Here is a 26,682-nt window from a genome sequence, read left to right on the forward strand (position 1 = left end):
AATATTCTGTTTATATTCAAGTGGCATTTACCTTGATGTTTCATCCCAAGCTCTTCATGAACACTGCCTAATTTTGATAATACTTTATCAGAGGCAAAATCACGCCACAACTGAGGGACAGTTGTAATTTATGGAAAAAAAATAAATAATAATAATAAAAATAATAACATATATATATAATTTTCACACAGTAACAATATATAATGTATATTTATTTCACACTTTATTTATGTTTTCATGGTTTTAAAATAAGGAAATAATTAAATAAAGTGTAGGTAAGGAACAATGGTAAAGCAATAAAATGCATAGATCATTTAAAAAGTAGCAAAAATAAACGACAAGTTAAAAGGCTTTATTTATTTTATTTTTTTAATGAAATTGGTAAGATAAAAGCTAATTCTTTGATACAGGCCAAGCGAATTTAGTTTGTATACGTTACCATGGCAACAGCCGCACAGTCAAGCAGCGCTCCCAAGATCTGTGCTGAGCTGACAAGTGCAACAGTAGGCTACTTATCACAAGTCAATCATATTACTGGAAGTCTTTGCCCTGGCCGTTGCTTATCAAACAGCGTCCTATCGCAAACAAACACCAGTGCAATGACCTCGGAGGCTAATGAGGAAAATAAACCGGGTGGAAGGTGTTTACTGGGAAACTGGGTTGAGGAGGTGAGTTTCGCACTGCGTGTGAAACGTTAAATCATACTGCAGGCTGAAACTTTAGCAAAATGTTGCTTGTGATACTGGTATAATTATATTTCCATGGACATATTTTCTGCGCTTTTTGTCTCATCGTATTTCACCTAATCAATGACAGACACTTACACTTTCTTTCATGAGCTTCAGAGGGCTACTGCATTGCTAGACATGACCGAGCCTAGATCACATGTTCATAAGTACGGACACACAGGGATTCTTACCATGGACGTGGCTGCTAAAGTGCAGGGGATTAGTACATTCAAAGCAGCCTTCAATGCAACTAAAATCCTTGGGGTGCGACAAAAAGGTATATGTTAAATGTTTTGTTTTTAATTTGCTTACACTGCTAGAAATAATTTCATACGCCATGATGTTTAGGCCTAAGCAAAATGATTCTCGACAAAACTTAATCTAGCCTAGATAGAGTTTACCTTGATGACACGTGAAATTTACAGGATAACGTTAAATGAGTCAAAAAATAAAATAAAATGAAATTTGAAACACATGTGCATCACACATAAGTAAAAATACATAGCGTTACCGGTCTGCATAATACATTCTGGTTACTGACAGTTCTGTGGTTGTATCATGGTTGTATTTATTGTACTCTTTTTATTTAAAAATGTATTTTCATATTATTAAATTCATTTGACTTCTAAGTTATTCACAATAACTTTCTTCAGATTAGTCCACAGAGCTCTTTTCAAATAAAAGCCCTCTGATTTTTTTTTTTTTTTTTTTTTTTTCTGCTGCATAAATCTTTTTAAATAAATTTCACTGTGGTTTTCATTTTAGGAAGAAGAACTGAACTTTTGGAAAAAGACCTCATCAAAAGGATAAGGTAGCTAAATAAACAAGCATTTACTTTAAAACTAGTGCAAAATGCCTGTGCAAAATCAGTTTTTGAGTGTGTTTTTAGTAATTGTTGGTTTGGTGTGTTTGAGTGCTCATTGTTACAATTACACAGCAAAAGTTCAGTGACATTTTTATTTGTGCATGGTAGAAAGCATACAGTGAACTCCGAGAAAACGCTATGCTTGAGGAAACAGTTTGTGAATAGGCTACTACAAATGATGCCCGTGAAAGAGACTGTGAACACATTGAATAGGATATGTTTAGTTGGTGAATAGCATAGGCCACTATTACACAGTAGCGATAACTTTAAGCGCACCAGAATGAAATATAATATTCAGAAACAGCATAGCTGACTTACAGATTCAGTTAACATCCACAAATGAATAATCGCGTCGATTCAGGGAGCAGTGCAAAGTGCCCGTGCAAAATCAGTTTTTGTGAGCTGATCGCCATCAAAAAAGTGATGGCTGATTTCAACAGTTTAAATATGATAGCATTTTGAAAAAAAAGTGTCTTGAATTTATTGCATTTTGGGGAAAAATAATCCGTTTTTATAATAGATCTTTGAAAATCAAAATCTGGATTTGAATTTTTTATGATATTATAACCTATGTGCTATGTGAAAGTTTGAAACAGAAAATAGTGGTTTTCATCTTGCCACTTTCTTGGTAAAGAAAACACATTTTTACTCAAATTAATCAAAATGGATTTATCACGTTCTGGAACCAAACTATAATATTCAGAAGTAAACAGTGTAGCTGACTGAGTGTTTATGTCAGAATGTTTATTTTTAAACCACAACCTTCTTGGGGCTTCTTTGACCGAAACAACCCTCTAATGGCAGAATGTTTATTTTTAAACCACAACCTTTTAAAAATGATATATTTAACGATATCTTTAGCATTTCTCATCCAAACAACGTCAAACTTGGCACTGCACTTGGCACAGTCTACTCATGCCCGTGGCAAGACACCTGTCGAATTTGAAATCCATCGGACTAACGGTGCGAGAGATATGTGGTTAACAGACACACGCACACACAGACACACAGACAGACAGACGTTTCTGTAATTTATAGATAGGTGTAATGTTTGGCGACATGACGACAGTAAAACACAAATTACATTTTACTGTCCTCCCACATTTCTTGTTTCATGTGTGAAAAGAGGAAACAGTGGGAGAGGAATGATGTAAGAATGTTTGTGTCATGGTTAGATTCATAGTTACAATTAAATAATTTTTATTTTTATTTACCATGCAATTTTATGCTTCATTTTTAATGTAACCTTGACAACAAGTCTCTGACCTCAGACAAGTGGTTGCAATATTGTTTTTAAATAATAATTTTAAAAAAGACAAAAACGGGAAATATTACTCTGAAGTGAGACAGTACCTCATACCCATAGATTTGGTATTGGCCACCAGGACAGAAAGCTAAATGTGGCCAATTCTACTTACCATTATCCTAAGAACTTCATAGAAAATGTCCCATTATCATCAGGAAGTTCACATTGAACTATTTTAGCTAAATTGCTTCACTTTCTAGAGAAGCAGTCAATGGATCTAAAGGTGAATGTGATACACTGTACAGTTGCATTTACTACTTCTAACCATAATGTACAAATATTTAATCTAGTTTTTGGCATCATATTTAATTTCTTGTTTTTATATAAGGAGTTGGCTTTTCTTCTGTCAGATCACTGTCCCTGTGAATAAATACAAGACAGACGTGCCTACATATATTTCAATCTGTTTTGTTTCAGCCATCTGTTGATTTGGAGTGATTCCTTCTTCTGCTCTTAGTCATGAGTTATTACCTCATCATCTTCAGACATTATAACGACTGTATTTTACAATATTTGAAGTAGATTAGCTTTATTAAACATTTAAAATCAATACCAGGAAGTCAAACATTTCTTTAAAACTGGGTGTGAAGGAAAGAAGGCAGCATTAATGGGAATGCTAACAGATAGCTCTCTCTCTAGATATATTATAACTCCCTGATTAAATTTACGAAAACAAATTAGCCAGTTTTTTTTTTTAGCTTAATATTTTTATCTGTTTTACAGTGATCAAATACATGCAGAGCTGAACGCAGACCCTCCAGCCCCTGAGTTGTGCTCTGTGACCAAAGCAGACTTCAAAGTGGAGGGCTTCAAGTCTGTCCGCGCACCACTCACCGTGGTCAGTTTCTGTTTACCATAAATTTTAGGGAGTAATATTTGAAAGTCTCTTGGGCAAAGCATTTCATTTTGAAGTGACAAAAAGGTCTATGGTAAATAGTTTTAAGACCTGTCAATCATTTTGTCTTTGAACATGTACATTTGTGTGTGTGTGTGTGTGTGTGTGTGTGTGTGTGTGTGTGTGTGTGTGTGTGTGTGCGCGCCTTTCTCTTTTGGTAGTTAATCTGCTTGTCTCTCACAGGATCATGATTACACAACCGAGCAGGCCATTACATTCTGGAGTGATAATTATCAGAAGATTCAGGTCAGCATACAGTGAGATTTCAGTGAATACATTTATTTATTGCAGTTTTGTAGAGGTTTTATAATGTTGTCGATGTTTTCTTTTCACAGGGCATGACAGCTGTTAAAACTAAAGATAGTCCATTTAAAAGAAATGCCACTTTTAGTACACCAATCGGTGAACAGCTTGATCAGCTGGACGACACGGTGCTGTACCCATCAGAAAATGATGCTAATTTGTGAGAAATAAAAAATGTATACATCATCATTTCAGAATTTCATTATCTCCTGTTAAATGTCTTAATTTTATAACCATTTTAAATCACAAATAAACAGTTAAGTCGCAAAAATGTAAGCCTTTGAATTACATGGCTCTCTGGAATTCTGATACTAATTAGTCAGTCACTGCGTATCATAAAACCCGATCACATTGTCATGGTTTATTGTATGCTAATGACTACTTGACTGAAATTATCATAATGACCCATTTTTTAACTAATTTTGGGTTCTTGTTACATTTTACAAATGGTGTTCTAGTAGGATGACCACCTATCCCGCTTTGCGTTGTACCGCACAGCATTTTCACCCCTTGTCCCGCACGTCGAATATTGAGAAAATGTCCTGCATTTTCAACAGTCTATTGGTTTTTAATTATCATATTAAGAAAACGTGCATGCGTTCTTTTGCCTTTTTAAGAAAGCATTTTATTTATTCTTTTTGCGGCGTGGTTTCACCTATATTTAACATTTAACCTATATTTAACAGTGCTTCGTCACAAGTACAAATACAACAGCCGTTTTTTAAATCCTATCCAATGGTTGAAAAGAAAGGAGTAAACACGGTTGTAAGGAAGATGTAGGCTGAGTGGAAGTTTTAAAAAATAGTTAACTGCATGATGCCTGCTGCCTTTGGGCTCAGTGATGTTCAATTTAAATGACATGTAAAATAAAGACATGTTATGTTACATTGTGATGTAATGGTGTTTTCTGGAAGGGACTAAAGAATTTTAATCAGCTGAAAGGCAGAATACAAATGTTTTTATTAAGTTGGATAGACATTATATAACAGTTTCAGGTTATGTTTTAGTGTTGGTAACATGTCCCATATTGTCCCACACAAACTTATAATCGTCCCACATTTGGTTTGTTTGATGGTGGTCACCCTATGTTCTAGACAAAAGGCTGTAATGGGATGAGTATGCTTATCTAATCCTGTCAGTCACAATGCAAGTCAATAAATGGCTGCTCACTTCACTCCTGTACTGTGACAAATCACCACCTCAACTCCATCTTAATTTCTATTATAAATTATGGTCCATAATAATTAATTAAGTTGGAATTTATAGGTCAAGTCAATCAGAGACAGATGAAGGACACAAGATACAAGAACTGGGAGGGCTTTTATTTGTAAGACAAAACTGCCTCATAATAATTACGTTCTCAAAACTAAAAATTCCAACATAATATTTTTGATATAGCTGTTGGTTAAACTAGTGAACAAAATAAAACCACACTGACATACTGTCACGGAAACACCATCGACAGCACCAGACCTCTACACTCCGCCCACTCGTTCCATGTCTCCTGAGTACTGATCACCTTCACCTGTCATCGCCACCTGTCTGCAATCTGCACTCTCGTCACCAGCACCATAAAGACACCACAGTTCCCTCAGTTCACTGTCTGGTCTTGTCACTATTACCTCGACTACCTGACTCTCCTTCGGGGATGCTCCAGCCTGTTATTCAGACTTACCTGCATCGTGTTTACTCACCTGGTGTCCATGAGACATCTGTCCGCAACTCTAATTCTTCAGTCTTCTGCCTGTCGTCCGTCTTCTTCCCAGCTCAACATCACCAAACCTGTACCAGATAAGAGACTCTGTCAATTCAAACATCATCATCCATTATCTAAATCGTTCTTCAATTCATCTACTCACCTGCCGTGTCTGTTCCTGAGTGCTTTAAATAAACCATTGTATACTTTACCTGTTTGTGTCATTCTGTTTTATGACAGAAGACCAGACCAACATGCACGAACCAACAGATCACGGTGAAGAGGACGATTCATCCCCGGTCACAGTTGCTGAAGTGTTGCAAGAAATTCAGTGCGCTATTCATTCACCCGTCATCAGTTCTTCCTCGTCTGCCTCTGTCCCATGGCCCGACCAACGACCTACTCTGGTGAGGAGGGGGAGTGCAGTGGTTTCCTCCTTCTGTGTGAACTCTTTATGGAAATGCAAGATTCACAGTTTGCCTCTGAAAGAGCGAAAATAGCGTTTATCATATCCCTTCTCACCGGACAAGCACTTCTCTGGGGTCGGGCGCTATGGGATGCGAATGGAGTCGTTACTCAATCCCTGGATAACTTCATCGGCCATTTCCGTAAAGTTTTTTTCACAAGCATCTAACTCCTTCTCAGTCAGTCATAGTCAGTCATATTTATTTATAGAACACATTTAAAAACAACAGCTGTTGGCCAAAGTGCTGTACAAAGTGTAAACAAGTATCCTAATGAGTAAACATAAAACCACAAATAAACAATGCACAATACAATGCAATACCACTACGCCCACTTAGGACCATAAGCAACAGTAAATAAGTGGGTTTTAAGCAAAGATTTAAAATCAATGTATGTTGATGCAGTCTTTATGTAAGATGGCAGATTGTTCCAAAGCTGTGGAGCGGCCACCGAAAAGGCACAATCTCCTTTTAATTTGAAACGTGTCCTTGGAAGAGTCAGCTGTAGACTACTGGTTGACCTAAGATTTCTAAAAACATTATGGTAGGATGAAAGGAAATCAGAGATGTATGGAGGAGCCAGTCCATGCAATCCCTTATAAACAAACAATAGTGTTTTGAACTCAATACTCTGTTTAACTGGAAGCCAATGGAGAGAGAACAATAATGGCGAAATATGTTCTCTTTTCCTTGTTCCTGTCAACAATCTTGCAGCAGCATTTTGGACTAGTTGAAGACGTGACAGTAGGGACTGTGAGACACCCAAGTATAGTACATTATAGTAGTCTAATCTTGATGAAATAAAAGCATGTATCACAGACTCCAGGTCTCTAGGTGATAAAAATGCCTTAATTTTCGCAATATTCTTTAACTAATAAAAGCAACTTCTGACCACACCATTGATCTGTTTGTCAAAAGTCAGAGCAGAGTCAAAAGTAACGCCCAGATTTCGAACATGTGTATGGAAATTGCCAGATAAATGTCCCAATACTGGCAACAACCTCTGTAAATGTAGATGAGCCAAACATTAAAGGGGGGGTGAAATGCTATTTCATGCATACTGAGTTTTTTACACTGGTAAAGAGTTGGATTCCCATGCTAAACATGGACAAAGTTTCAAAAACTAAGTTGTACGTTTGAAGGAGTATTTTTGTTCCAAAAATACTCCTTCCGGTTTGTCACAAGTTTCGGAAAGTTTTTTTCGAGTATGGCTCTGTCTTACGTAAGATAGGGTGGAATTTCCTTATATGGGTCCTAAGGGCACTTCTCCGGTAAGATCGCGGCCGCGTGCGCACTCGTAGACTAGAGCAAGAGAGTGAAAGCAGTTCGCCATCAAAGCGCCCTGCCCGGCTTTTGGGAAGTCAATGTCACCAAAGAAGTGTGTTTTTGGTTGCCAGGGCAAGACAACCCTGCACAGATTCCCAAAGAACCCAGCGTTAAGGAACCCGTGGATGGAGTTTGTTTTCATGAGCATAAACAGAGTTGTGTAAAGACTGTTGTTCCCTGCATTTCGACGATGATTGTTTTATAAACAAAGCCCAGATCTACGGATTTGCAGATCGTCTAATGCTTAAGGATCGAGCAGTCACAATGATAAAAATTTGCGGTCGTGCGTTGGAACCGGACGGTGAGTAAAACTGTTTGTTGAACAAATGTCTCTGTGTGTTGTCACTAGCTTGGCGCGTTAGCACAGCTAAGCTTCGCCCACACGGCCCGCCCCCAGCCGCTCGGTTTTTTCCGGAAAGACTCGGTACAGCCTATCTTTATGTTAAAAATTTAATAAAACAAAATACTTTTTGGAGATTTTTCAGATGTAGATGAGTTAAAAGAACGAGCATACCGGGCTACTGGCACATAAAGTGGTTCAGGGCTAGGAACATCTATATTAAAAGAGATAATCTTATGATCAGACAGAAACAAGTCTTTGATAACTACGTTGCTAACTGAAAAGCCATATGATAAGATCAAATCAAGTGTGTGCCCTTGTTTATGAGTAGGACCAAGAACAGACTGTGTAAGATTAAAAGTATCAATAGTTTGTAGAAATTCTTTAACCAGGTTTAGAAAGACAACAAACATGTATATTAAAATTGCCCAATATCAAAATCCTATCTGCATTTGGCACAACAGAGGATAAAAAATCAGAAAATTTACTTATAAAATCCTTATTATACTTTGGGGGTCTGTAAACTAATATGCATAAAAATGAATTACAGCCATCCTTCTTAAATAGCTGTGCTTCAAAACTGGAAAATAATTCTGTGGCAGATAGACGGCATTTGAATTTCTCTCTATAAATAGTAGATAAGCCCCCACCACGACCAACTGACCGTGTCGTGTTAAAAAATATATAGTCTTTAGGACAAACTTCAGTGAATGAACCACCATTTGCAAGTTCACCGGCATTTAGCCACGTCTCAGTCATAAACAAAAAGTCAAGCCCAAGGGATAAAATACGTTCATTAATTGTGAATGTCTTGTTTGAGATTGATCTTACATTTAGTAACGCCATCTTCACTTCAGTGCAGTCTGTTTCCTGATATGTGGGTTGATGGTAGTGGGCTTTAAGATTGTGTTGATGCTGCAACGACAAGGAATAATCCAATGAACGAAGGTTGCAGAGATTTGCTCCTCTTCTGCAAACGTGTAATCTAGACAACCTCCTTGGCGATAGCACTGATCGTGATTGTTCCGGGTAGACGAAGTCGGGACAGTGCTTAAAAGAGTACAAAATCCAGCCATGGTCGCAGCTGGAAACCAGCTGTGCCTCCTCACGCGTACCAACACACCGCCACGTGTTCCCCGTCTTCTATACCGTTTCTTCCTCTGGTGGTATTCGCAAGCCGGTAATCGACATATTTCAGATGGCAGGAAGGTCGAAAAAGGAGGATCAGGAAAAAAGGAGGATCTTGTACCCCCCGTAATTCGGATCTGAGAAAATTTCAACAGTCCTTCGTATATTGAGGAGAAACGAGCGATCATAAACAAGCGCTGTGGTAATTTTTTGTGCAGACAAACACACAAACAAGACGAATAAACTCAATAAAATGGACATAATGGACATCTTACATCCCCATCTTGCAGTCCATGATCAATTATATCGTTTACGGCAAGAAAAAACCTCAGTGTCTGATTATGCTCTGCAATTCCACACTCTAGCAGCAATCAGTGGATGGAATGGGACGGCTTTAATCACTGCTTATCGTCATGTTCTTAACCAAGATATTCGCTTACAATTGGCTATCTACGATGATATCATTGGCCTGGAAAGCCTCATCCAACGCTCTATTCGAGTGTCTCAACGACGCACTGCCTGCCAGCTAGATAACCCTGCACTGCCTCCTCCGAGCCCTTCGACCACTGCCAGCCCTCCAGCATCAGAATTCATGCAAATTGACTCTGCCCATCTAACATCAACCGAGCGTCAACGCCGCATCCTCAACAATCTCTGTCTCTACTGTGGGACAGCAGGTCATCTTCTTGTCACCTGTCCAGTCCATCCCCCACGACCAGCGGTGAGTACAGTTCGACTTCCTACACCAATTTCATCCATGAAATACACTCCTGTCCTGTTAATGTATATTCAACGATCTCTTCCAGCGAAAAGGCTGATCGATTCTGGTGCCGCTGGCAATTTCATCTCGCTCTCCACACTTCAAAAACTACAAGTTCGCCAGAGAACCACTCCACAAGTCCTTCACGTGCAGTCCATCCTTGGAAAGCCGCTCGGTCGTGGGCAGATCCGGTATTGAAGTCCCACCATCAAAATGAGAATTGGATGCCTGCATGAGGAGGAACTTTCGTTCTTGGTGCTGGAGGGCTCAACAGCGGACATCATCCTGGGACGTCCGTGGCTGGAACTCCACTCGCCTTACATTTGCTGGTCTTCAGGTGAAATATGTCAGTGGGAAAGAGACTGTTTTTCTTATTGTCTGTATCCAGTCAAGAAAATTCATCATCCACCGTCTACATCTGTATCGAGAGTCCAGCCACCAATGTACATCAAGATATTCCAGCCATCTACCGGGTGTTCCAGGATGTATTCAGTAAACAACTGGCAACAAAACTTCCACCACATAGGCCATGGGACTGTGTGATCGACCTGCTGCCTGGGGTTACTCCACCACACGGAAAAATCTACCCGTTGTCCATCCCGGAACAGAAGGCCATGGAGGAGTATATCGAGGAGGCTCTTCGTCAAGAATTCATTCGACCATCCACGTCCCCTGCTGCTTCCAGCTTCTTTTTTGTCAGTAAAAAGGACGGAGGCTTGTGCCCCTGCATTGATTATCGTACCTTCAATGCCTCCACTGTCAAATGGACCAGAGGAAGGTGGAGGCTGTTTCCAACTGGCCGTTACCGTCAACCATCAAAGAGCTTCAATGTTTCTTAGGATTCACCAACTTCTATCGGCGATTCTTTCTAGGCTTCAGTAAAATCAGTGCACCCATCACTTCTCTGCTGAGAAAAGGGGCCAAGTCTCTGTCCTGGACCACCGAAGCCACCAATGCCTTCGAGAAGCTCAAAGCCTCCTTCAGTTCCACTCCTACCCTTGTTCATCCGAACCCTGATCTACCATTCCTCGTCGAAGTTGACGCCTCAACCACTGGGGTAGGAGCGGTCCTTTCCCAGCGGCAGGGGAAGCCTCCCAGACTGCATCCATGTGCCTTCTTTTAAAAAAAAACTGTCCCCGGCGGAGCAGAATTATGACATCGGCAACCGGGAACTGTTGGCTATAAAACTGGCTTTGGAAGAATGGAGACACTGGCTGGAGGGAGCGAAATACCCCTTTGAAGTCATCACAGATCACCGTAACCTAGAATACCTTCGAGATGCAAAAAGACTCAACACCCGCCAAGCCCGCTGGTCACTCTTCTTCACCCGGTTTAACTTCAAAGTAACCTATCGACCAGGAGAAAAGAATGTGAAAGCTGATTCCCTCTCTCGTCTGTACCAACCTGAATCCATCTCCACAAATCCTGAACCTATCCTCCCTCCAGCCATGATTGTCATCCCAATCCAGTGGAGTCTGGATGACCATATCGCCGAAGCCACTCTATCTGAACCTGCTCCGCCGGGAGGTCCTGAGGGACGGACCTTTGTACCATCCCGTCTACGTCTGTCCCTCATGGATTCAGCCCATACATCTCCGGGCTCTGGACACCCAGGCAGCCAACAAACCCTCTTGCTACTGGTGGTCCAAGACATTCTCGACTCCCGGCGACGGGGCAGCCACTTAGAATATCTTGTAGACTGGGAGGGTTTTGGCCCAGCGGAAAGATGTTGGGTTCACCGTGATGACATCTTAGATCCAACACTTCTACAAGACTTTCACGCTGCTCATCCCAGTCGTCCAGCGCCGAGAGGTCATGGTCGTCCCCGTCGCCGGTCATTTCCGCCCTCATGAGCTGGCCGTGGAGGAGGGGGTACTGTCACGGAAACACCATCAACAGCACCAGACCTCTACACTCCGCCCACTCGTTCCATGTCTCCTGAGTACTGATCACCTTCACCTGTCATCGCCACCTGTCTGCAATCTGCACTCTCATCACCAGCACCATAAAGACACCACAGTTCCCTCAGTTCACTGTCTGGTCTTGTCGCTATTACCTCGACTACCTGACTCTCCTTCAGGAATTCTCCAGCCTGTTATTCAGACTTACCTGCATTGTGTTTACTCACCTGGCGTCCATGAGACATCTGATTCTTCAGTCTTCAGCTCGACATCACCAAACCTGTACCAGATAAGAGACTATGTCAATTCAAACATCATCATCCATTATCTAAATCATTCTTCAATTCATCTACTCACCTGCCGTGTCTGTTCCTGAGTGCTTTAAATAAACCATTGTTTACTTTACCTGTTTGTGTCATTCTGTTTTATGACACATACATTCAGACTAGGCTAATATTAAATTCTAAATAACTATTATATATACAGTGGGGAGAACAAGTATTTGATACACTGCCAATTTTGCAGGTTTTTCCACTTACAAAGCATGTAGAAGTCTGTCATTTTTATCATAGGTACTCTTCAACTGTGAGTGACGGAATCTAAAACAAAAATCCAGAAAATCACATTGTATGATTTTTAAGCAATTAATTTGCATTTTATTGCATGACATAAGTATTTGATACATCAGAAAAGCAGAACTTAATATTAGGTACAGAAACCTTTGTTTGCAATTACAGAGATCATACGTTTCCTGTAGTTCTAGACCAGGTTTGCACACACTGCAGCAGGGATTTTGGCCCACTCCCCCATACAGACCTTCTCCAGATCCTTCAGGTTTCGGGGCTGTCGCTGGGCAATACGGACTTTCAGCTCCCTCCAAAGATTTTCTATTGGGTTCAGGTCTGGAAACTGGCTAGGCCACTCCAGGACCTTGAGATGCTTCTAACGGAGCCACTCCAGTTGCCCTGGCTGTGTGTTTCGGGTCGTTGTCATGCTGGAAGACCCAGCCACGACCCATCTTCAATGTTCTTACTGAGGGAAGGAGGTTGTTGGCCAAGATCTCGCGATACATGGCCCCATCCATTCTCCCCTCAATATGGTGCAGTCATCCTGTCCCCTTTGCAGAAAAGCATCCCCAAAGAATGATGTTTCCACCTCCATGCTTCATGGTTGGGATGGTGTTCTTGGGGTTGTACTCATCCTTCTTCTTCCTCCAAACACGGCGAGTGGAGTTTAGACCAAAAAGCTCTATTTTTGTCTCATCAGACCACATGACCTTCTCCCATTCCTCTTCTGGATCATCCAGATGGTCTTTGGCAAACTTCAGACGGGCCTGAACATGCGATGGCTTGAGCAGGGGACCTTTTAATCCATGACGGCATAGTGTGTTACTAATGGTTTTCTTTAAGACTGTGGTCCCAGCTCTCTTCAGGTCATTGACCAGGTCCTGCCGTGTAGTTCTGGGCTGATCCCTCACCTTCCTCATGATCATTGATGCCCCACGAGGTGAGATCTTGCATGGTGCCCCAGACCGAGGGAGATTGACCAACATCTTGAACTTCTTCCATTTTCTAATAATTGCGCCAACAGTTGTTGCCTTCTCACCAAGCTGCTTGCCTATTGTCCTGTAGCCCATCCCAGCCTTGTGCAGGTCTACAATTTTACCCCTGATGTCCTTACACAGCTCTCTGGTCTTGGCCATTGTGGAGAGGTTGGAGTCTGTTTGATTGAGTGTGTGGACAGGTGTCTTTTATACAGGTAACGAGTTCAAACAGGTGCAGTTAATACAGGTAATGAGTGGAGAACAGGAGGGCTTCTTAAAGAAAAACTAACAGGTCTGTGAGAGCCGGAATTCTTACTGGTTGGTAGGTGATCAAATACTTATGTCATGCAATAAAATGCAAATTAATTATTTAAAAATCATACAATACTCACAGTTGAAGTGTACCTATGATAAAAATTACAGACCTCTACATGCTTTGTAAGTAGGAAAACCTGCAAAATCGGCAGTGTATCAAATACTTGTTCTCCCCACTGTATATATATATATATATATATATATATATATATATATATATATATATATATAATTGTGTGTGTGTGTGTGTGTTTGTGTGTCTGTTGGTTGTTGATTCATTACAATTAATGACAATTTCTGTTAGGGCCTTAAGTTCCTTAGTGTTCCTAAATGTTATGATATTTTTGCATGTTATTGGTTTTCATCGGCCACCTTTTATGTTTTAATGAACCATTTTGTTTTAGAATTGTTCTACTACTTAAATCTGTCTGAAAACATCTCAGGTTATGACTGTAACCATGGTTCCCTTTCAGTCGAGAACGTCAGACGTAGTCAACGTTGACTGAATGGGATCACGCTAGGGAGCCTATCTTCTTCGAGCATGCTTGAACGAGCCAATGCGCATGATGGCGATGTGAATTGCATCACGCGCTCCGCCCCGCGAGACAGGTATAAATATGGAAGCGGATGCATACACCATCTGTCTTTCACTTCAACGAGCGAGTGTGTCGGTGCTTCTTCACAAAGTCTTTCCCTGACTGGTGTTTCTTCAGCGCAAGCAGCGGTGGTTGCGAGCTCTTTGAGCACTCAACTGCTGTTCTAACAGCATCACATTTCTATTTGTGTTTGTTAGTCTGACGGCCGGTTGAGGGCGAGAAGAGTGATTGCTTCACTGATACAGGCTGCACCATCCCTGTCAGTGTTGCAGCGATCATTTCTCTGGGTGCTCCGGCACTGGTGAGAGGTTTCTCACTTCCTGAAAGAGCAACACGGGTGCGTTTGCATCTTTTTCAAGATGTCATTCCGCCCATGCGTTTCTGGATGTGGTCGTTCCCTGTCCCCTTTTGACGGTCACGATTGCTGCCTCACGTGTTTGGGTGTTCAGCACACTGAGGCAGCTTTTGTGGATGGTTCATGTTCCCATTGCGGGAATATAACTGTCTCGGTGTTTAGATCGAGACTGGCTTTCGTCCGCAAAGGTGCAGTCCCCATTATCACGCCCCACCCCAGAGTGCCGTGTGGGATGGGTGATCGGAGATCAGTGATGGAGTTTCTGCCCGGTGTAAGGCTGCTGCCAGTATGTCTGGCCGACCCCTCGATGGAACAAAAGGCCCCCCTGGACCTTAACACGAACTATCTCCTGCATATGTAACAGGGATTTCGAGACGCAGTTCACACTCCACACACACACATCTCCCCTTCATCCCCCCTCCTCCTCACCTGAAATACACTGAAAACCTATGCAATGTAAAGTATGTACAAGAAGTATCTATGCATGTTTGATATCATTTAAAGTGTCTCAGTGCGTCTGGTAAAATGGTCTCATTCTCCCAACCATAAGGAAAAGCTAAAAGAAGTTATAAAATATGAGAAAAGTGATGTATCCTCTAAAGGTGTTTCCCTCCCCCAGGTCCTCCATTCAGACTGTACCTCCTGTATGTAAAACAAGAACCTATTCAAGTACAATTTCTGATCTCCCAGTGTGAATCCCTGAATAGGGAACCAAAATCTAATTATAATGATAGACGGCCATTTGGTAAGAATATTGAATTATCTGGGTATATAAGGAAAAGGTGTAGAAAAGTTTGAGTAGTCTGTAGGTTGACTGCCCACACAACCGCATGTGTGTAATTTTTCATTGCCAGGTAATAATCTTTACAAATTCTTCGATTCCTGAATTGTTGTTATGTTATGATTAACTGATGATATGATTAACTGATGATTTTATTCTTGCGAATTGGATTTTGAACTATTACTTCATTACCTGGTCAATAAATTGTAAACGTTTGATTTTATTCTGACTGACTCTGAGATTGTTTTTACTCTTATAGATTATAGGATCCGTATATTTCCACAAGCCTGTGCTAGACATTAGTGACGACTAATACTTGATTATCAGATTCAAGTGTACTTGAATGAGGGGGGCGAGTTATTTCCGTCCAGAAATCAGCAAATGCTGTTTGATCAACCTGGATTTGGGTGCGTTCCATAACCTCTGTTCTCTTTAAATGTTCCTTTAGATACGTGTACGTGGTTATACCACGGGCTTGACTAAACTAAAGCCATTTTAAGAAAAGTAAGTTGATCGACTAACGTCTTTTATGGTGGTCATGACCTCTACTAAAGTGAAGCAATTTAATTAAGTTCCTGAGGTGGCATTCAAGGGGGCTATGTAAGTGTCTGTTATTTTGTACGTGTGAATACGGCAAATCTCAGATATTTAGCCAATTACCTCTGTTTTGAGAAATCAGACTGGCGAGATTGTGTCGTGCATCCTTAGGAGAAGGACTGCTAAGCGATATAGTTTCCAAATCTAAACGGGTAAACTATAATCAGAGTTAAAAGAATAATCAAATATTCGTTCACGTTTAATGATGCACAGATATCATTAAAACCTTTTCATTTATGGAGTCAGATGAAATAAACGAGTAAATACATATGAGAATTGTGTTCCATTTAATCTTGTTGTGTTGTGTAAAAGGAAAGACAGTAACGCGCAGAGAAACCTTCCCCGTGTTATTGGAAAACCACCATTGGACCAATAGACGGGCTTAAAAAGTGGTGACCACGCCTCCGTGATCTCGCAACAGACGAGCAACGTCTTTCCAGCGCGACATTCAACTTGAACTCTGCCCGGAACATGAGGTTTGAACTCCTTCCCATCTATCTCCAGCTGTTGTGGTAGGTTGATTTTTTTGCCTTTTAGTGTTGAGGGAAAAACTGTTTGCACCTCACATATAGACACATTTGTAGTACGGGTCGGTATACCCTTTTTAGACCGGAACCGAAAAATCCGGTGGGCAAAAGAATTAGACGGGAAACATGTCTTTTCAGGGAAAGCACAGCAGTGTAGATGAGGAGATAATGGAGATTCTAGGCGTGCAATTGCAAAAACTCCTTGTTCGGTTAAGCGACAAGGGTTTAAATGTAAGCTGGGGTAACAACGAAATAATATCCTGGTATTCTGCCGAGGGTGCAAAACTAAAATCCAAATCAAAGTACAAGAAAATCCCTGCTGCAATTGTTTATTTGCTTCGTCGTAACGACCTCAAGACGAGAGAACGAACGAACAATAGCAAATATCAACGAATTACAAAAGTTAAGAACACAAGTCGAAGCGTTTGCGTACGAACAACAAGGGTGGGCTAGACAGCACGAGGAAATGGCAACAAAAATTGATCAAATTCAAAGAAAACTCCAAAACGGCAATAATTACATATCTGCTCTCGAAGATTGCTGCGATAAATCAGGTTTTCCAGTGGCTGCAGTTAAACAGGCAGCACTGGAAGAAACCTTTGAGCTAGAGGCTAAAAATGAGAGTGATGATGATGATGCCGCGTTAGGAAACAGGCCACAGAGAGAAACTCGTAGCCGAGCTCTTGTGAGCCTGAAGCGCCAAACCTACGAAGCCCAGTAAAGACTCGAACAAAATCGAATGACTTGCCAAAGAAATCAGTTAAAGTCGCTGTGCTTAAAACCATGACGAATGCGGATGATGAAATCACAACAATCAGCCGTCCGTTAACATGCAAAGAATGTTCTAGACACAAACAAGTCGTAGGAGTTATGCCGAGAAAAGGGCCGTTTCAACCCTACTGGGAAGCATTGATGTTGCAGGCCAATGTGTACAAATTAGAAATTAGAGATGTATGGCAAATTGCTCTCCTCACTATCCCTGACGAACTCAGACCTAAATTAACAGCAGATATGAAATCTGGCAACATAATGAACCGAGACAGTAACGAAACTTACTAAATAATTTACGAGCGTCTAAAACAAGCATTGTTAGACATGAGAGGACCGACGCATGCCAATTGTAGCAAAATATTAGAAATCAAACAGGCGAGTAATGAGTCATTTGAAACATACGCTGAACGGTTATGGGTAACCTACAGAGAACATTCAGGCTTAGAAAATGTAGACCGCAACCATGACGCATTACTACAACTTGTAAAGAACAATGCCGGCGTGCCCATACAAAAGGCTTTATCAAATGGTGTTGACCCAGCCGAAAACACGTTTCGAGCGATAGTAGACTGGGGTTCAAGAATAGAAAACAGATGGAGAACAAAGCCCCGTAATATTGCGTCCGCACAATGGTTAACAGAAGGGAACAGCCCAGGCAAATTTAACCAAAGATCTCCAAGCAAAACGCCATGCCACTATTGCAAAAAGAGAGAGAGAGATTTAAAAGAGCTAGACAATCATTGCCAAAAATGGCTATCTAGCGGAAACGCTAACCTGTACAAGCAATTCACCAATTTCATTGCAGAGTATCAAAAACAACAAAGCCAAAATGGCGCGGCCCACAATGCGAGCGGAACGACTGAAAAATACCATCACCAATAGGGATACGTGGCCTCCATCGCCGTAGGGAGCATAATTAAGAGCGGAAACCGAATAAAAATAAGAGCTAATTTAAGAGGCCGGTTAGCGGACATACTTATTGATACTGGCGCATCTTGCTCCTGTACCGACATTCAATTTCCTTTAACTAACGAAACTATTCAGGTCAAAGGCATCGGCGACACGTTAATGATTGCGACAAAAACACAGCCAATTGAACTCGCTTTAGGCGTAACTGTTTTGAAAGAACCTCTCTGGTATTTACCGAATAACAGTGAAGGGACTGTGCTGGGAATGGACATTATGCGAAAGTATGGCTTTGTAATTCACTGCTTTGAAAAGCAAATTGAGTTGAAAACAGACAAAACTAAAAAAATGCCTACCGAAAAACCCAATGAGCATTATGTCCATATCCACCCCAGATCCCATTCAACAGATGGTAAACAAACACGATAGCATTTGGGCTACACATGAACATGACTGCGGCCTCATTGACTTTGTTGTGTGCATTGAGGGGGAGCCCCCTCCCCCACAAAAGCAATACCGCATCAAACCAGAAGCCGAGTCAGCTGTTCATGAAATTGTACAACAACTTGAAATCAGAGGAATAGTCCGTTGATGTAGTTCGACCACAAACTCTCCGTGCTTACCAGTACCAAAATCGAACGGTAAATGGCGTCTTTGTATTGACTATCAGCGTCTCAACAAATTTTTGCCCAAGGCTACACCTATAGTGGCAAATCCATCGACATTATTATCGCAGATTTCAACACAAGCGTCTTGGTTTACAGTGCTCGACGTAAAGAACGGTTTCTGGTCCATCCCAATCAAACGCACTGATCAGTGGAAATTGGCCTTCACTGTGAATCAAATCCAGTATACGTGGGAGAGAATGCCTCAAGGTCTCCATAACAGTCCTGCGATTTTTCACAGAGCATTAGAAGACACGCTTAATCCACTGACAGGGACCGGAAACGTGACCCATTACGTTGATGATATACTTATCGCGACCGAGGGATCATTTGATAATCATTTGCTGCTCGTTGACGAAGTACTGCTAACGCTCGGTAAAGCTGGCTTCAAATTAAATAAAGGAAAAGCTCAAATCGCGCAAAACGAGGGCCAGTACCTGGGTTATACGATAACGCAAAGCCACCGAGCATTAACAGATGATAGGCGGAAATGCATTGCTGAGCTTCCCTGACCACACACGCTGAACGCGTTACAGAAAGTGCTGGGAACAGCAAACTACTTAAGAGATTTCATTCCAGACTTTGCGAACGTCGTCACGCCATTATATTCCCTCTTATAAGGAAAATCAAAGCCCTCTGATGTCCTTGAATGGTCAGAGGAACACGAAAAAGCTTTTACGAGTCTAAAAGAAAATTTGTGCAGTGCTCCCGCGCTCAGTCTGCCGAACCCTATAAAAGCTTTCCACTTACAGGTAGACACGAACGAAAACACTCTAAGTGGCGTTTTAACCCAAGAGCATGGATTTGACCTGTGCACTCAGCACGTGCTGGCGGTTCACTGGATGTTGACAGCAACCGAACCGATTGTAGGTTTCCAACCTATCGTTGTGCATACAGTGCACACGCCAGTACAAATGCTTTTGCAGGGCCGAATAAAAGGTGTGTCGTCGCAGAGGTTAGCAAGATGGCTAGCAGATATACAGGCACGTGACATCACAACAGTGAACGACCGAATATTACCTCATTTATTGGGAGATGTAGAGGGCCACCCACATACATGCGAAACCAAACCGGAAGCTCAGAGCCCAGTCCATGACCAAGAACTTCCAAATCAGACACGAGTGTACATTGATGGTTCCCGATATTGGCATGATGGCAAATTCCACACAGGTTGTGCGGTGTGGGCTCCTCACTCTCCCAATTCAGACACTAACCAATTGCTAATCAAACTATCCGAAAACACATCTGCGCAAGAAGCTGAACTTATTGCATTACTCGAAGCAATCAGATCACATCACGAGCCGCTGTGTGTATACACTGATAGCCGATATGCATTTGGTGCAGTCCATGATTTTATGGCACAGTGGCAGTTGAGAAAATTCCTCACATCTGCCGGTACACCGATCAAACATTTTAACATCATAACTTCGATTTGGCAGGAGGTTAAAGCACGCGATTCCTCACTTTCCGTCGTCAAAGTGCGCGCACATATCATCAAAAATCCAGATGAACACGAGAAAAACAATAACATTGCAGATCAATTAGCCAAATTAGCAGCACAAAAGGGAGATAAATGGCAGCCTGACAGACTGATTGTTTCTGCTGTGAGTGCGTTTCAGACTGTTCCTATTGACTTGAAACAGTACCAGCAAGAACTGTGGAGTTCTGATGGAGAGCTGACACTGCACCTGCAGCAGGACCAACTAGTCAAGGTCACTGAAGGCATGATTTTGAGAGACGATAAATACATCGTTCCAGAAGCCCTCCAGAAACCAGTGATAAAGTTGTACCATGATTATGCACATTTATCAGCTCACAAAACACAACAGCTGATACAAAAGAACTTCTGGTGGCCACAAATGGCATCAGACATTCAAAGATGGTGTGACACATGCATCGTATGTGCAACCATTAACCAAGGCAAGCCTGGACGCACAAAACTGTGTAGACCAGAGCCACCCAAAGGACCTTGGGAGTCACTCCAATTGGATTTTCTAGGTCCACTACCCAGTGCCAAGGGCGGGTATCGTTATTGCCTTGTGATAATTGACAAATTTTCCAAATGGGTGGGAGCGATTCCCACTCGCAATAACAGTGCAAACACAGTGGCACGTGTGGTAGCGAACCAAATCCTCCCACTCTGGGGAGCACCCATCCAAATTTAATCCGATCAGGGCACACACTTCACAGGTCAGGTGATGAAAAACATATGCCAGATGCTGAACATCAAACAAAGATTCCACATTCCGTACAGGCCACAGAGCTCTGGGATGGTGGAACGTGTTAACCGAACCATAAAAGAAAACATCTCGAAACAGGTTGCACAACACAAAAACCAATGGATTGATGCTCTGCCCACAGTTCTAACAATACTGCGGGCAACTCCTTCAAAAGCCACAGGTATCAGTCCATTCGAACTCATGACTGGAAGAGTCATGAAGCTGCCCATCGACCCAGAAATTACCCCAGCAGACCTGGGGCCTCTCATGATCGCAACTCAACAGTCTGTGTTGAAGCAATTACGAGAGAGGCTGGAAGTGCAACACGCACATGCTGCTCTGAAACAACAGCAATCAGACCTAACAAATGATGCACAATTCAACCCAAACTCTGAGGTGAAATTCTCAGAAGGAGACATGGTAATGATAAGTGTTTTTGTGAAGCAAGGTGCATTCACACCCAGATGGCATGGGCCATATGAAATAAAAGCTGTATGCAACAGCTGTGTGGCCACGACCATAAAGGGAAACTGCGATGGTATCACATGTCTCAGTGCAAATCATTTAAAGGTACACAGAATAAATAAATAACTGTCACATTCTTCTCTTCCTGCCTTCCAGGTCGACTGCAGAGATCCCATGGAGGCCAGATGAAAGGAAAGTGTCCGGGCCCACGTGCATCAGACTGGGCCAAAGGGTTTCACTCACACACAACCTGAAATGTGGGAGGTGGGTGTGGAAATACTCCAAGGGGCCTTTCACACCAAAAATCACAGTCACACCCAAAGAGACAGCTACATGGCCTCCCGGTATAGTACCGGATCCAAATTGCTGTAATATTGCTGCCACAATAATTGCTGCCACAAATCTGCTGTAGTACAGGTAGCACCCACCCACCTACCGGAAACATTTCAGGATACACTCGAGCACCAAAATTCATGCACAACCTCACTGCCTGGTATCAACTTAAAATAGATTCAGGCGACACAATAGGCGACATGAACACTCTACACGAAAACAACAACAATGGCATAGACCCAAAATTGTGCTATAATGTTAAAAATTTGGAACCTGCAACATATAGGTGCACGCATACAGAAACGCACAATGACACACACATGAGATTCACAGAATTAATGTACGATCTCACATCTTACACACCTAACGAGCAAAAACCAAAAACATTTGTGTGGACCAACCGAAAGGAGGGAACGTATTGTGTTGGAAAATGTTCACATAGCATAGACAATTTCACCAATCCACACAACTGTTCATGGACTGTTACATATTGTTTTAATTTGACCACCTGTGGATACACTAAACCCAAAAAGTGTCCGGAATTGCACTCAATTCCTCCTGGTGGACTGATTAGAGGAAACATCAACAAAACTTTATTACATGATGTAAATTTGGTAATGACACATGTGACATACAACATTTCAAACATACTCTCTGCCTATACAAAACATTGTAATGTTAATGATGAGTCGTATGCATGGCTACAGTCACGAATCGATGATTTAATTTCTGATTACAAAGACAGACTTGCCGTCCAAATTCCACCTGCTCGCTCAAAACAAGACTTGCTCGGCAGTATAGCCGGCTTGTTCGGATCAATTAATTCAGCAGCCAACACCTATAAAATAACCAAACAATCCCAATTCTCCACATGGTTGACAGATCAGATGGCCACTGGTTTTCAACACATCACCAATAGCAATGATAACATTATCAAAGCGGTTCGTTCCGAGGCGCAGGCGCTTCTAACGATTAGCCACACACATTGTTCAATCAGACCCGTACCATCGAACGTGACTTAGCCTGCAGATCATATGCACAAGATTTGTTCACTGCAACAAGACAGGAAATTTTAGACCTTCGTCTTCACAAGACCCCGAGACATGTTTTGAATGATTTAATTGAGGTTTTAGATTTGCATAGATGGTTCTCTTCAGAGAAAATGAAAAATGTCAAATATTCAGAACTGTTATCCACAGTTATGATGTATACTGGAAACGAATGTATTGGTTGCATTGGATTTTTTGCCACTTTTCCTTTAATCCACCCAGATCAAGTTTATCCAAACTCCACTACTATTCACTCTATTGGTGTAGTAGTTAAAGATCAGGTAATTAAATGGGATCACCTCACTGGGTATATGACTTTGAAGGGTACTGAGACCTTGTTTACCAGTCGCACTTGTTGTCATGAAACTCACAATTATGTTGTCTGTACATGTAACACATTGCAGCCTTTCTCTTCCAATGACAGCAAACTCATAAATGTTGAATCGTTGCATGGCCATTCAAATGCTGTTCAGGTGTCTCATTCACAGTGGTGCGTCATCAGTGAGATGAATTCGTTCACATATGGAGGACTGACCTGCCCTGCTAATCACTCCTTTTGCTTGGAAGTGACAGAGGACTTTTCTATGGTCGACATCCTCGGAAGGATGCCAATGGACGCCGAGGTCTCCCCATGGTGGGTTCACCTTTTATGAACACGGAACACAAGCTTTGGTCGACACGATGGAGCTGGTACAGAACGTCATTCTCCAAACAGAGTACCACCTCTCTCAAGCGCAAGTGGAGACAAACTTGGCGTGAAAGACTGCACAGATCCTGTCTAGCTCATCTACCCGATCAGCACAGACTGCATATACCTGGTGGGACTGGGTACTTCGAGGTTGTGCGGTTGGAAGCGCACTCATCTTCTCCTTCACGCTTTTCCAATGTTGCTACTTCCGACACCTTATCAGATCGGTGAAAGCATCCACCAACACTATCTTGACTCTCAGCCCCTTAAAGCTGCCCACCTTACAACGACTGAAATGACACCGCAGGAAACCCTGTGAGTGGCCCACGGTGCCAAACGGGGGAGCTGTAAGGCTGCTGCCAGTATGTCTGGCCGACCCCTCGATGGAACAAAAGGCCCCCCTGGACCTTAACACGAACTATCTCCTGCATATGTAACAGGGATTTCGAGACACAGTTCACACTCCACACACACTATCTCCCCTTCATCCCCCCTCCTCCTCACCTGAAATACACTGAAAACCTATGCAATGTAAAGTATGTACAAGAAGTATCTATGCATGTTTGATATCATTTAAAGTGTCTCAGTGCGTCTGGTAAAATGGTCTCATTCTCCCAACCATAAGGAAAAGCTAAAAGAAGTTATAAAATATGAGAAAAGTGATGTATCCTCTAAAGGTGTTTCCCTCCCCCAGGTCCTCCATTCAGACTTTACCTCCTGTATGTAAAACAAGAACCTATTCAAGTACAAATTCTGATCTCCCAGTGTGAATCCCTGAATAGGGAACCAAAATCTAATTATAATGATAGACGGCCATTTGGTAAGAATATTGAATTATCTGGGTATATAAGGAAAAGGTGTAGAAAAGTTTGAGGAGTCTGTAGGTTGACTGCCCACACAACCGCATGTGTGTAATTTTTCATTGCCAGGTAATAATCTTTACAAATTCTTCGATTCCTGAATTGTTGTTGTGTTATGATTAACTGATGATATGATTAACTGATGATTTTATTCTTGCGAATTGGATTTTTAACTATTACTTCATTACCTGGTCAATAAATTGTAAACGTTTGATTTTATTCTGACTCTGAGATTGTTTTTACTCTTATAGATTATAGGATCCGTATATTTCCACAAGCCTGCGCTAGACATTAGTGACGACTAATACTTGATTATCAGATTCAAGTGTACTTGAATGAGGGGGGCGAGTTATTTCCGTCCAGAAATCAGCAAATGCTGTTTGATCAACCTGGATTCGGGTGCGTTCCATAACCTCTGTTCTCTTTAAATGTTCCTTTAGATACGTGTATGTGGTTATACCACGGGCTTGACTAAACTAAAGCCATTTTAAGAAAAGTAAGTTGATCGACTAACGTCTTTTATGGTGGTCATGACCTCTACTAAAGTGAAACAATTTAATTAAGTTCCTGAGGTGGCATTCAAGGGGGCTATGTAAGTGTCTGTTATTTTGTACGTGTGAATACGGCAAATCTCAGATATTTAGCCAATTACCTCTGTTTTGAGAAATTAGACTGGCGAGATTGTGTTGTGCATCCTTAGGAGAAGGACTGCTAAGCGATATAGTTTCCAAATCTAAACGGGTAAACTATAATCAGAGTTAAAAGAATAATCAAATATTCATTCACATTTAATGATGCACAGATATCATTAAAACCTTTTCATTTATGGAGTCAGATGAAATAAACGAGTAAATTCATATGAGAATTGTGTTCCATTTAATCTTGTTGTGTTGCGTAAAAGGAAAGACAGTAACGCACAGAGAAACCTTCCCCGTGTTATTGGAAAACCTCCATTGGACCAATAGACGGGCTTACACCGGTAACCATTCCCTGTGGGCTCCTCACTCCTCCATCACACCGATATCAGTGGAGCCCCCTGCTGAGAGCACTGGTCCCTCTGTAATGGACCGACCAGATGTCTCACTTGAGGCTCCCCCAGAGGACAGGATGCCGATCGCAGCATTGGAGGGTGAGCTGATCTTTGGAGATGACGACTCGGCTGCGTTATCCCCTTCGGTGAGTGTAACGTTGCCCGAGCCAGATCCTCAGTTGTCAGCTATGCTGAAATGGGCCGCAGAGGCTGTCGGGCTCGAGTGGAACCCTCCACCGTGTCCCGCTCAGTCTCGGTTGGATGATTGGTATCTTGGGGCGAGCCGTGCTGGTTCTCAGCCCGCCGCCCCAGTGCCCTTCTTTCCCAAAGTGCATGGAGAGCAGATCGTGGATGGCACCTTTTACTGCCGGAAGCGACCTGGAGAGTTTTTCCCCCCTCACTACTCTTGACGGAGGAGCGGTGAAGGGTGACTATTCCCCCAGTCGAGTGGTCTGTCGCGGAGCACCTGCGCCCCTCCTCTGTCTCGGTTTGTGGAAGTCTGGAGAGAGCTTACCGGCCGGTCCAGCTGGCTCCTCCGTACCATCAGACTCGGCTACACGATTCAGTTCTTCCGGCATCCGCCCAAGTTCAGTGGCGTTCTGTACACTTAAGGGTTGATCGAACGTGCCCCTGTTATGCGTGCGGAAATCGCAGTCCTACTGGCGAAGGATGCGATAGAACCGGTTCAAGCTCCCGTTCAAGATGTTAACGCACAAATGCATCTTTCGATGCATCCATCCCCAAGATTGGTTTGCAGTGGTCGACCTGAAGGACGCGTACTTTCATGTCTCCATCCTCCCGCGACACAGGCCATTCCTGCGTTTCGCGTTCGAGGGTCGAGCTTATCAGTACAAAGTCCTACCCTTCGGCCTGGCCCTGTCTCCCCGCGTCTTTACGAAAGTCACGGAGGCAGCCATTGCTCCTATGAGAGAGCGTGGCATTCGCATCCTCAACTATCTCGACGACTGGCTGATACTAGCTCAGTCCCGGGAACAGTTGTGCGAACACAGGGATGTATTGCTACAACATATCAGCCCGTTGGGTCTTCGGGTCAACCGGGAAAAGAGCAAACTCGCTCCCATGCAGAGGATCTCTTTTCTCGGTATGGTGCTGGACTCAGTCCTCACAGAGGAACGTGTCCAGTCGGTGCTGACCTGCCTGAGTATGCTCAAGAGCAGAGAAGTGGTTCCACTGAAACATTTTCAGAGGCTCCTGGGGCATATGGCAGCCGCAGCCGTAGTAATACCGCACGGATTGCTTCATATGAGAC

At 42.4% G+C, this 26,682-nt stretch overlaps 1 protein-coding gene and 1 pseudogene across 2 annotated transcripts; both read left to right on the top strand.

Annotated features, from left to right (window-relative positions):
• The first annotated feature begins 451 nt into the window (after nucleotides 1-451).
• spag8 (sperm associated antigen 8) lies at nucleotides 452-5,010 on the top strand. Its single transcript, XM_079872419.1, has 6 exons — nucleotides 452-668; nucleotides 846-1,005; nucleotides 1,494-1,539; nucleotides 3,623-3,737; nucleotides 3,978-4,040; nucleotides 4,130-5,010. The coding sequence occupies exons 1-6, from the start codon at nucleotides 600-602 to the stop codon at nucleotides 4,259-4,261; spliced, it is 585 nt and encodes a 194-aa protein (XP_079728545.1). The 5' UTR covers nucleotides 452-599; the 3' UTR covers nucleotides 4,262-5,010.
• A 17,392-nt stretch (nucleotides 5,011-22,402) lies between these two features.
• On the top strand, nucleotides 22,403-23,821 carry LOC307158304 (annotated as a pseudogene). Its single transcript has one exon. The product of its transcript is annotated as an uncharacterized misc_RNA (transcript).
• The last annotated feature ends 2,861 nt before the right edge of the window (nucleotides 23,822-26,682 follow it).

Source organism: Squalius cephalus, assembly GCF_949319135.1.
Source record: "Squalius cephalus genome assembly, chromosome: 5".
In the NCBI taxonomy this organism is placed as follows: domain Eukaryota; kingdom Metazoa; phylum Chordata; class Actinopteri; order Cypriniformes; family Leuciscidae; genus Squalius; species Squalius cephalus.

Bases quoted from the DNA above. Each gene is read 5' to 3' on its own strand.
- spag8 (XM_079872419.1), top strand. From the start codon at position 600: ATGACCTCGGAGGCTAATGAGGAAAATAAACCGGGTGGAAGGTGTTTA. The intron at 669-845 runs GTGAGTTTCGCA...CATGAGCTTCAG, and splicing joins TGGGAAACTGGGTTGAGGAG to AGGGCTACTGCATTGCTAGA. The intron at 4,041-4,129 runs GTCAGCATACAG...TTCTTTTCACAG, and splicing joins ATAATTATCAGAAGATTCAG to GGCATGACAGCTGTTAAAAC.